This window comes from Hyla sarda, chromosome 3 (genome assembly GCF_029499605.1).
Source record: "Hyla sarda isolate aHylSar1 chromosome 3, aHylSar1.hap1, whole genome shotgun sequence".
Taxonomy (NCBI): Eukaryota; Metazoa; Chordata; class Amphibia; order Anura; family Hylidae; genus Hyla; species Hyla sarda.
This window is the reverse complement of record NC_079191.1, coordinates 278,315,654-278,327,183: the sequence shown is the minus strand read 5'-3', so window position 1 is coordinate 278,327,183 and position 11,530 is coordinate 278,315,654. Positions and strand designations below refer to the sequence as shown.

At 48.6% G+C, this 11,530-nt stretch overlaps 1 protein-coding gene across 22 annotated transcripts in view; it reads right to left on the bottom strand.

Annotated features, from left to right (window-relative positions):
- Nucleotides 1-633: 633 nt before the first annotated feature.
- SYTL3 (synaptotagmin like 3) overlaps nucleotides 634-11,530 on the bottom strand; it is a 125,712-nt gene continuing 114,815 nt past the window's right edge. For all 22 annotated transcript variants that reach the window (XM_056566702.1, XM_056566713.1, XM_056566715.1 and 19 more), the window contains 4 exons: nucleotides 2,075-2,186; nucleotides 1,898-2,003; nucleotides 1,610-1,806; nucleotides 634-1,005 (listed from right to left, as the gene is read on the bottom strand). In XM_056566702.1, the coding sequence (XP_056422677.1) occupies nucleotides 875-1,005; nucleotides 1,610-1,806; nucleotides 1,898-2,003; nucleotides 2,075-2,186 (546 nt within the window). In that variant the 3' untranslated portion in view covers nucleotides 634-874. The remainder of the gene's footprint in view (nucleotides 1,006-1,609; nucleotides 1,807-1,897; nucleotides 2,004-2,074; nucleotides 2,187-11,530) is intronic.

Here is an 11,530-nt window from a genome sequence, read left to right as displayed (position 1 = left end):
TGCTGGGCTCACCGGTGCGTTCCTTCTTTTTAAGAATGTGCCAAACAGTTGTTTGGGCCACGCCTAAAGATTTGGCTATCTCTCTGATGGGTTTGTTTTGTTATTTCAGCCTAATGATGGCTTGCTTCACTGATAGTGACAGCTCTTTGGATCTCATCTTGAGAGTTGACAGCAACATATTCCAAATGCAAATAGCACACTTGAACTCTGGACCTTTTATCTGCTCATTATAATTGGGATGATGAGGGAATAACACACAGCTGGCCATGGAACAGCTGAGAAGCCAATTGTCTCATTACTTTTAGTCCCTTAACAAGTGGGAGGCACATATGCAAACTGTTGTAATTCCTACACCGTTCACCTGATTTGGATGTAAATACCCTCAAATTAAAGTGGACAATCTGGAGTTAAAGCACATCTTGTTCATTTCATTTCAAATCCATTATGGTAGTGTATAGAACCAAAAATGTTAGAATTGTGTTGATGTCCTAATATTTATGGACCTGACTGTATCTACTGTATTAACATACTCTTACTACTATGGCACTGTAGGCACTGTAACATATCCTAGTCATTGTAAATAATGTGCTATCGGAATTTGCATTTCATAATTGTACTAGTCTATGGCACATGAACTATTAATGGCTTTATTGGACCAAAGGTCACTCCTTCTCTGAGGCACATGGTTTTCAATGCCACTAAACATTTGGAACTTTTTCAGATATATATCTGAAGCAAAAATTTCAAAAAATGTAACTTAAATATTTCCTTAATACAATACTAAAATATTTTTGAATAATTATTCTCGCAGACAATAAAAAATGATAAGGTAATAATATGGCGAAGATGAAGCATGTGTGCTTGGATGTGAAGGTCAAAAATGAAAAGTCCCTTTGTTGGCTTGTAAGACAAGAGTCTCTTCTATCCATTCGTTGGGGGTACTGAGCAGCTGCTCCCATAAAAGATGCCCTGATGGGTGGCAGTCACTGGCAGCGTCGTCCTCACCTGAAAGAGAACGTGTTACTTAGAAATTGATGTAACCCTGAATTCACTTTTTGTATCTTTTGGAGACCAATAAGATGTATTTGTTTTCTTTTGTATTGGGAGATTCAGTGCTTCCATCCAATGTGGCTAATGTTAACATGGAGGAAATTATTACTGTAGGTCAGTGTTTTCCAACCAAATTGCCTCCAGCTGTTACAAAACTACAACCCTCAGCATGCCCGAACAGCCTTTGCCTGTCCAGACATGCTGGGAGTTGTAGTTTTGCAATAGCTGGAGGCACCTTGGTTGAAAAACACCTGTAGGTGAATGAGTTTGCAGTCTACAAATGCATAAGGAAAACAAAAATTTCTATTGCCCTCCTGAACCCCTTACCTCATAAAACTTAAAGGGGTACTCCAGCAGAAACCATTTTTTTTAATCAACTGGTGCCAGAACGTCAAACAGATTTGTAAATTACTTCTATTTAAAAATCTTAATCCTTCCAGTACTTATCAGCTGCTGTATGCTCCACAGGAAGTTGTATTTCTTTCTGGAGTTTTTTTCAGTCTTTTCAATCTTCCCCCAAATCATTGTTATGTATACATCATGAATGATTGTACTGTACCTGAGCTTAATGTGGCTCCACCAAGAAATCGCTCATTCAGACCTTGATCCCATACAGTGAGATCCAGTCGAGACATCCTGAAATCATTCGGATTGGCTATATTATAAATAATTGTGTGATTCCATTCCGGACAGGGCTGTCGTCGCAGTACTTGAGTCCTTTGTTTTACATCTTGGTTGTTGGGCAGAACAAGACAACTAGGCAGATGAATAACAGATAAAAGTATATAAACATTTCTGCATAGCTGGGTCTTGTATAATAGTTGGAAATCAAGAGATGTCAATTTACCTCCTCACAAAAGGGCTAAGAAAACCATCTGGTCTCAAGGACAAATTATTGGCACTTTTTATGACAAGATGGAGCTGGATCACTTCTACATTTCTTACGCCTGAGCCTGTAGCATGGAGATCAGTTAGCAAAAGAAATATATACTATTATTAAAGTGAATCCCCACAACTTTCTTACCATCTGGGGTATGTTCATACAGGAAGGTTTTAGAAACTTGGGGTATCTCAAGCCTGATTCTCACACACAGCTCTCCATAATACTGCAGAGTCAGTTCTTCAGACTTTTTTGGCTGCAGTATAAAAAAAAGCAGAAACAGTTGGGAGAAATATCAACATTAGTGAAGGGGTAAAATTGTGAGATGTCCATAGCAACCTATCATATGTCCTTTTCTATAGTTTCATAAAAAATACATAGATACAGTATATACCGTATTTTTCATCCTATAGGACGCACCGGCGTATAAGACGCACCCAATTTATAGGTGCAAAATCTAAAAAAATTAAGATTTTGAACCCAATAGTGGTCTTCAACCTGCGGACCTCCAGATGTTGCAAAACTACAACTCCCAGCATGCCCGGACAGCCGTTGGCTGTCCGGGCATGCTGGGAGTTGTAGTTTTGCAACATCTGGAGGTCCGCAGATTGAAGACCACTGTATAGGAGGTAATACTCACGTGTCCCCGCCGCTCCGGACCCATCACTGCTGCCCTGGATGTCGCTCCATTGCTGTCGCCGTGTCCCCGTCGCTCCGGAACGTCTCTGCTGCCGGCCGGGTATCCTCGCTCTCCGTCGCCGCCATCACGTCGTTACCCACGCCGACGCACGTACGCGACGACGTGATGACGAGGAAGGAGAGCGCCGGCCATACAGGGGATCCCTGAATGGAGAAGACACCGAGGAGGCAGGTAAGGTCCCTCCCGGTGTCCTGTAAGCACTAACCCGGCTATTCAGACGGGCTGTTCGGGACCGCCGCGGTGAAATCGTGGCGGTCCCGAACAGCCCGACTGAACAGCCGGGTTAGTGTCACTTTCCCTTCAGACGCGGCGGTCAGCTTTGATCGCCGCGTCTGAAGGGTTAATACAGGGCATCACCGTGATCGGTGATGTCCTGTATTAGCCGCGAATCCCGGCCGTTGATGGCCGCAGGGACCGCCGCGATAGGGGTGTATTCGCCGTATAAGACGCACCGACTTTTTCCCCCCAGTTTTGGGGAAGAAAAAGTGTGTCTTATACGGCGAAAAATACGGTATATCCCAATAAATACAATGACAAATATGTCTTCAGTAGGCTCCTGAGCTTCCCTGGTGACAGCAGCTAAATGCAGAGTACATGATAGAAAATTCTCTCTCATACAAATGCAGCTCTAATCTCTAAGATTATGAAATGTATCAAAAAATATTGAATCTTTTAGTATTCCTGTATTATTTAAAGGGGTACTCCACTGGAAATCATGGAACTAGGAGGTGTATGAAATCTAGAAGGGATCTGGTCGATGATGATGTCATCCTGTAGTCCACAGGGAGTCCAAAACCAGGTCTGACATCCTGTCACTCACATTAAGCACAGTAACTTGACCAAGCTAGAGTTATGAAATGCATAGATGCAGCTGTGCTGGAATAAAAAAAAATGGTGCTATACGGCTAGTAAGGGCTTCTTTTTAATTGATGTTATTATCATTATTATTATTATTATTACTTTTATTTCTTTCTGGATGCCAGGATTGTATAAAATCTCCAATCTCAAGAAATTGCTGTTACGCCGAGCGCTCCGGGTCCCCGCTCCTCCCCGGAGCGCTCACAGCGTTCTCCTGTTCGCAGCGCCCCGGTCAGACCCGCTGACCGGGTGTGCTGCGATAATGTCCCTAGCCGGGATGCGATTCGCGATGCGGGACGCGCCCGCTCGCGGTGCGCATCCCGACCCGCTTACCAGACTCGCTCCCCGTCTGTGCTGTCCCGGAGTGCGCGGCCCCGCTCCTTACCGCGCCTATCTCAGCAGTCAGAGAGGTTGAGCCGTTGCCGGTGGATACGACCTGGTTGCTACCGCCGCTGCAAGACCATCCCGCTTTGCGGCGGGCTCTGGTGAAAACCAGTAGCAACTTAGAACCGGTCCACCGACACGGTCCACGCCAATCCCTCTCTGACACAGAGGATCCACCTCCAGCCTGCCGAATCCTGACAGTAGATCCGGCCATGGATCCCGCTGAGGTCCCGCTGCCAGTTGTCGCTGACCTTACCACGGTGGTCGCCCAGCAGTCGCAACAGTTAGCGGAACAAGGCCACCAGCTGTCTCAACTGACTGTGATGCTACAGCAGCTTCTACCACAGCTTCAGCAACCATCTCCTCCGCCAGCTCCTGCACCTCCTCCGCAGCGAGTGGCCGCATCCAGCCTCCGTTTATCATTGCCGGACAAGTTTGATGGGGACTCTAAACTTTGCTGTGGTTTTCTCTCGCAATGTTCCCTGCATTTGGAGATGATGTCGGACCAATTTCCAACTCAAAGGTCAAAGGTGGCTTTCGTGGTCAGTCTTCTGTCTGGGAAAGCTCTGTCATGGGCCACACCGCTCTGGGACCGCAATGATCCTTTCACTGCCTCTGTACACTATTTCTTCGCGGAGATTCGAAGTGTCTTCGAGGAACCAGCCCGAGCCTCTTCTGCCGAGACTGCCCTGCTGAACCTGGTCCAGGGTAATTCTTCAGTAGGCGAGTACGCCATCCAATTCCGTACTCTCGCCTCCGAATTGTCCTGGAATAACGAGGCCCTCTGCGCGACCTTCAAAAAAGGCCTATCCAGTAACATCAAAGATGTGCTGGCCGCATGAGAAATTCCTGCTAACCTGCATGAACTTATTCATATGGCCACCTGCATTGACATGCGTTTTTCCGAAAGACGTGAGGAGCTCCGCCAGGATATGGACTTTGTTCGCACGAGGCGGTTTCTCTCCCCGGCTCCTCTCTTCTCTGGTCCGCTGCAATCTGTTCCTGTGCCTTCCGCCGTGGAGGCTATGCAAGTAGACCGGTCTCGCCTGACACCTCAAGAGAGGACACGCCGCCGCAATGAGAACCTATGCCTGTACTGTGCCAGTACCGAACACTTCTTGAAGGATTGTCCTATCCGACCTCCACGTCAGGAAAGACGCACTCCGATTCCGCACAAAGGTGAAACAGCTCTAGGTGTGAACTCTGCTTCTCCACGTCTTACTGTGCCCGTGCGGATTTCTTCTAACTTCTCCTTCTCAGCTGTGGCCTTCTTGGATTCCGGATCTGCAGGGAATTTTATTTTGGCCTCTTTCGTTAACAGGTTCAACATCCCAGTGACCAGTCTCGCCAGACCCCTCTACATCGCCTCTGTTAATGGTGAAAGATTGGACTGTACTGTGCGTTACCGCACAGAACCCCTCTTAATGTGCATTGGACCCTATCACGAAAAGATTGAATTTCTGGTCCTCTCTAACTGCACTTCTGAAATTCTTCTTGGACTACACTGGCTTCAACGCCATTCCCCTACCCTTGACTGGACCACCGGGGAAATCAAGAACTGGGGTACTTCTTGCCACAAAAAATGCCTTATGTCTGCTCCCAGTCCTGCCAGTCAAAACCCTATGGCTCCTCCGATACCAGGTCTCCCCAAGGCCTATCTGGACTATGCTGATGTTTTTTGCAAAAAACAAGCAGAGACTTTGCCTCCTCACAGGCCTTATGACTGTCCTATTGATCTCCTCCCTGGTACTACTCCACCCCGGGGCAGAATCTATCCTCTGTCTGCTCCGGAAACACAAGCCATGACGGAGTACATCCAAGAAAATTTAAAAAGGGGGTTTATCCGCAAGTCTTCCTCCCCTGCCGGAGCAGGGTTCTTCTTTGTCTCCAAAAAAGACGGTTCCCTACGACCATGCATTGATTACCGCGGTCTTAATAAAATCACTATAAAAAAAACGCTATCCCCTGCCTCTTATCTCGGAACTCTTTGACCGCCGACGTGGTGCCAACATCTTTACCAAATTGGATTTAAGAGGTGCATATAATCTCATCCGCATCAGGGAAGGGGGCGAGTGGAAGACCGCGTTTAACACCAGAGATGGACACTTTCAATATCTGGTTATGCCCTTTGGGCTTTGCAACGCCCCTGCCGTCTTCCAGGACTTTGTAAATGACATTTTTCGTGATTTATTATATACCTGTGTTGTGGTCTACCTGGACGATATTTTGATTTTTTCTTCTAACCTAGAAGAACACCTCTGGCATGTCCGCATGGTTCTTCAGAGACTCCGGGACAATCGGTTATATGCCAAGATGGAGAAATGTCTCTTTGAATGCCAATCTCTTCCCTTCCTAGGATATTTAGTCTCTGGCCAGGGACTCCAAATGGACCCGGACAAACTATCAGCCGTGTTGGATTGGCCACGCCCCTCTGGACTCCGAGCTATCCAATGTTTCTTGGGGTTTGCCAATTACTACAGACAATTTATTCCACATTTTTCCCCCATTGTGGCCCCAATTGTGGCCCTAACCAAGAAAAAACGCCAACCCTAAGTCCTGGCCTCCTCAAGTGGAAGAGGCGTTCAACCGTCTCAAAACTGCCTTTTCTTCTGCTCCCATACTCTCCAGACCTGATCCATCTAAACCCTTCTCATTGGAGGTAGACACCTCCTCAGTGGGAGCTGGAGCTGTACTCCTACAGAAAAATTCTTCCGGACATGGTGTTACTTGTGGTTTCTTTTCTAGGACCTTCTCTCCGGCGGAGAAAAACTACTCCATTGGTGATCGAGAACTACTGGCCATAAAACTGGCCCTCGAGGAATGGAGGCACCTGCTGGAGGGGTCCAAATACCCAGTTATTATATACACTGATCACAAGAATCTCTCTTATCTTCAGTCTGCCCAACGGCTGAACCCTCGCCAGGCTAGGTGGTCGTTGTTCTTTGCCCGTTTTAACTTTGAGATTCATTTTCGCCCCGCTGACAAGAACATTAGGGCTGACGCTCTCTCTCGTTCCTCGGATGCCTCTGAAATGGAAGCCTCCCTGCAGCACATTATTCCTCCTGACTGTCTGATCTCTGCTTCCCCAGCTTCCATCAGACAAACTCCTCCTGGAAAGACCTTCGTCCCTCCACGCCAGCGCCTCAGGATTCTCAGGTGGGGACACTCCTCACACCTCGCCGGCCATGCTGGCGTCAAAAAATCCGTCCAGCTCATCTATCGTTTTTATTGGTGGCCTACCCTGGAAGCAGATGTTGCTGATTTTGTTCGGGCTTGTACAGTCTGTGCCCGGGACAAGACTCCTAGCCAGAAGCCTGCTGGTCTCCTCCATCCTCTGCCTGTTCCTGAGCTACCATGGTCTCAGATTGCTATGGACTTTATTACAGACTTACCTTTATCCCATGGCAACACAGTTATTTTGGTGGTCGTTGATCGTTTCTCCAAGATGGCACATTTTATTCCTCTTCCAGGTCTTCCTTCTGTGCCACAGTTGGCGAAACAATTTTTTTTGCACATTTTTCGCCTTCACGGGCTTCCTACACATATCGTCTCGGATAGAGGCGTTTAATTTGTGTCTAAATTCTGGAGGGCCCTCTGTAATCAGCTTAAAATCAAATTAAACTTCTCGTCTTCCTATCATCCCCAATCCAATGGGCAAGTGGAGAGAGTTAATCAGGTTCTTGGTGACTATTTGCGACATTTTGTTTCCTCCCGCCAGGATGACTGGGCCGATCTCCTACCATGGGACGAATTCTCGTACAATTTCAAAGTCTCTGAGTCCTCCGCTAAATCCCCACTCTTTGTGGTGTACGGCCGTCACCCTTTTCCCCCCCTCCCCACTCACACGCCTTCTGGTTTGCCCGCTGTTGATGAGGTGACTCGGGACTTCTCCACCATCTGGAAAGAGACTAAAAAATCTCTCATACAGGCCTCAACCCGGATGAAGAAACATGCCGACAAAAGAAGAAGAACTCCTCCTGTCTTTTCTCCTGGAGACAAAGTGTGGCTCTCTGCCAAGTATATCCGCTTCCGTGTCCCCAGTTATAAACTGGGACCACATTATCTTGGACCTTTTAAAATCAAATGCCAAATCAACCCTGTCTCCTACAAACTCCTTCTTCCTCCTTCTCTCCGTATTCCTAATGCTTTTCATGTCTCTCTCCTTAAACCACTTATCCTTAACCGCTTCTCTCCTAAGTTTGTTGCTCCTACTCCTGTCTCCGGGTCCTCTGACATCTTCTCGGTTAAAGAAATTCTGGCATCCAAGACGGTCAGAGGTAAAAAAAAAATTCTTGTAGATTGGGAGAATTGCGGCCCGGAGGAGAGGTCATGGGAACCCGAGGACAACATCCTTGACAAGGACCTTATCTACAAATTTTCAGGTTCTAAAAAGAGGGGGAGACCCAAGGGGGGGTACTGTTACGCCGAGCGCTCCGGGTCCCCGCTCCTCCCCAGAGCGCTCACAGCGTTCTCCTGTTCGCAGCGCCCCGGTCAGACCCGCTGACCGGGTGCGCTGCGATAATGTCCCTAGCCGGGATGCGATTCGCGATGCGGGACGCGCCTGCTCGCGGTGCGCATCCCGACCCGTCTGTGCTGTCCCGGAGTGCGCGGCCCCGCTCCTTACCGCGCCTATCTCAGCAGTCAGAGAGGTTGAGCCGTTGCCGGTGGATACGACCTGGTTGCTACCGCCGCTGCAAGACCATCCCGCTTTGCGGCGGGCTCTGGTGAAAACCAGTAGCAACTTAGAACCGGTCCACCGACACGGTCCACGCCAATCCCTCTCTGACACAGAGGATCCACCTCCAGCCTGCCGAATCCTGACAGTAGATCCGGCCATGGATCCCGCTGAGGTCCCGCTGCCAGTTGTCGCTGACCTTACCACGGTGGTCGCCCAGCAGTCGCAACAGTTAGCGGAACAAGGCCACCAGCTGTCTCAACTGACTGTGATGCTACAGCAGCTTCTACCACAGCTTCAGCAACCATCTCCTCCGCCAGCTCCTGCACCTCCTCCGCAGCGAGTGGCCGCATCCAGCCTCCGTTTATCATTGCCGGACAAGTTTGATGGGGACTCTAAACTTTGCTGTGGTTTTCTCTCGCAATGTTCCCTGCATTTGGAGATGATGTCGGACCAATTTCCAACTCAAAGGTCAAAGGTGGCTTTCGTGGTCAGTCTTCTGTCTGGGAAAGCTCTGTCATGGGCCACACCGCTCTGGGACCGCAATGATCCTTTCACTGCCTCTGTACACTCTTTCTTCGCGGAGATTCGAAGTGTCTTCGAGGAACCAGCCCGAGCCTCTTCTGCCGAGACTGCCCTGCTGAACCTGGTCCAGGGTAATTCTTCAGTAGGCGAGTACGCCATCCAATTCCGTACTCTCGCCTCCGAATTGTCCTGGAATAACGAGGCCCTCTGCGCGACCTTCAAAAAAGGCCTATCCAGTAACATCAAAGATGTGCTGGCCGCATGAGAAATTCCTGCTAACCTGCATGAACTTATTCATATGGCCACCTGCATTGACATGCGTTTTTCCGAAAGACGTGAGGAGCTCCGCCAGGATATGGACTTTGTTCGCACGAGGCGGTTTCTCTCCCCGGCTCCTCTCTTCTCTGGTCCGCTGCAATCTGTTCCTGTGCCTTCCGCCGTGGAGGCTATGCAAGTAGACCGGTCTCGCCTGACACCTCAAGAGAGGACACGCCGCCGCAATGAGAACCTATGCCTGTACTGTGCCAGTACCGAACACTTCTTGAAGGATTGTCCTATCCGACCTCCACGTCAGGAAAGACGCACTCCGATTCCGCACAAAGGTGAAACAGCTCTAGGTGTGAACTCTGCTTCTCCACGTCTTACTGTGCCCGTGCGGATTTCTTCTAACTTCTCCTTCTCAGCTGTGGCCTTCTTGGATTCCGGATCTGCAGGGAATTTTATTTTGGCCTCTTTCGTTAACAGGTTCAACATCCCAGTGACCAGTCTCGCCAGACCCCTCTACATCGCCTCTGTTAATGGTGAAAGATTGGACTGTACTGTGCGTTACCGCACAGAACCCCTCTTAATGTGCATTGGACCCTATCACGAAAAGATTGAATTTCTGGTCCTCTCTAACTGCACTTCTGAAATTCTTCTTGGACTACACTGGCTTCAACGCCATTCCCCTACCCTTGACTGGACCACCGGGGAAATCAAGAACTGGGGTACTTCTTGCCACAAAAAATGCCTTATGTCTGCTCCCAGTCCTGCCAGTCAAAACCCTATGGCTCCTCCGATACTAGGTCTCCCCAAGGCCTATCTGGACTATGCTGATGTTTTTTGCAAAAAACAAGCAGAGACTTTGCCTCCTCACAGGCCTTATGACTGTCCTATTGATCTCCTCCCTGGTACTACTCCACCCCGGGGCAGAATCTATCCTCTGTCTGCTCCGGAAACACAAGCCATGACGGAGTACATCCAAGAAAATTTAAAAAGGGGGTTTATCCGCAAGTCTTCCTCCCCTGCCAGAGCAGGGTTCTTCTTTGTCTCCAAAAAAGACGGTTCCTTACGACCATGCATTGATTACCGCGGTCTTAATAAAATCACTATAAAAAAACCGCTATCCCCTGCCTCTTATCTCGGAACTCTTTGACCGCCGACGTGGTGCCAACATCTTTACCAAATTGGATTTAAGAGGTGCATATAATCTCATCCGCATCAGGGAAGGGGGCGAGTGGAAGACCGCGTTTAACACCAGAGATGGACACTTTGAATATCTGGTTATGCCCTTTGGGCTTTGCAACGCCCCTGCCGTCTTCCAGGACTTTGTAAATGACATTTTTCGTGATTTATTATATACCTGTGTTGTGGTCTACCTGGACGATATTTTGATTTTTTCTTCTAACCTAGAAGAACACCTCTGGCATGTCCGCATGGTTCTTCAGAGACTCCGGGACAATCGGTTATATGCCAAGATGGAGAAATGTCTCTTTGAATGCCAATCTCTTCCCTTCCTAGGATATTTAGTCTCTGGCCAGGGACTCCAAATGGACCCGGACAAACTATCAGCCGTGTTGGATTGGCCACGCCCCTCTGGACTCCGAGCTATCCAATGTTTCTTGGGGTTTGCCAATTACTACAGACAATTTATTCCACATTTTTCCCCCATTGTGGCCCCAATTGTGGCCCTAACCAAGAAAAAACGCCAACCCTAAGTCCTGGCCTCCTCAAGCGGAAGAGGCGTTCAACCGTCTCAAAACTGCCTTTTCTTCTGCTCCCATACTCTCCAGACCTGATCCATCTAAACCCTTCTCATTGGAGGTAGACACCTCCTCAGTGGGAGCTGGAGCTGTACTCCTACAGAAAAATTCTTCCGGACATGGTGTTACTTGTGGTTTCTTTTCTAGGACCTTCTCTCCGGCGGAGAAAAACTACTCCATTGGTGATCGAGAACTACTGGCCATAAAACTGGCCCTCGAGGAATGGAGGCACCTGCTGGAGGGGTCCAAATACCCAGTTATTATATACACTGATCACAAGAATCTCTCTTATCTTCAGTCTGCCCAACGGCTGAACCCTCGCCAGGCTAGGTGGTCGTTGTTCTTTGCCCGTTTTAACTTTGAGATTCATTTTCGCCCCGCTGACAAGAACATTAGGGCTGACGCTCTCTCTCGTTCCTCGGATGCCTCTGAAATGG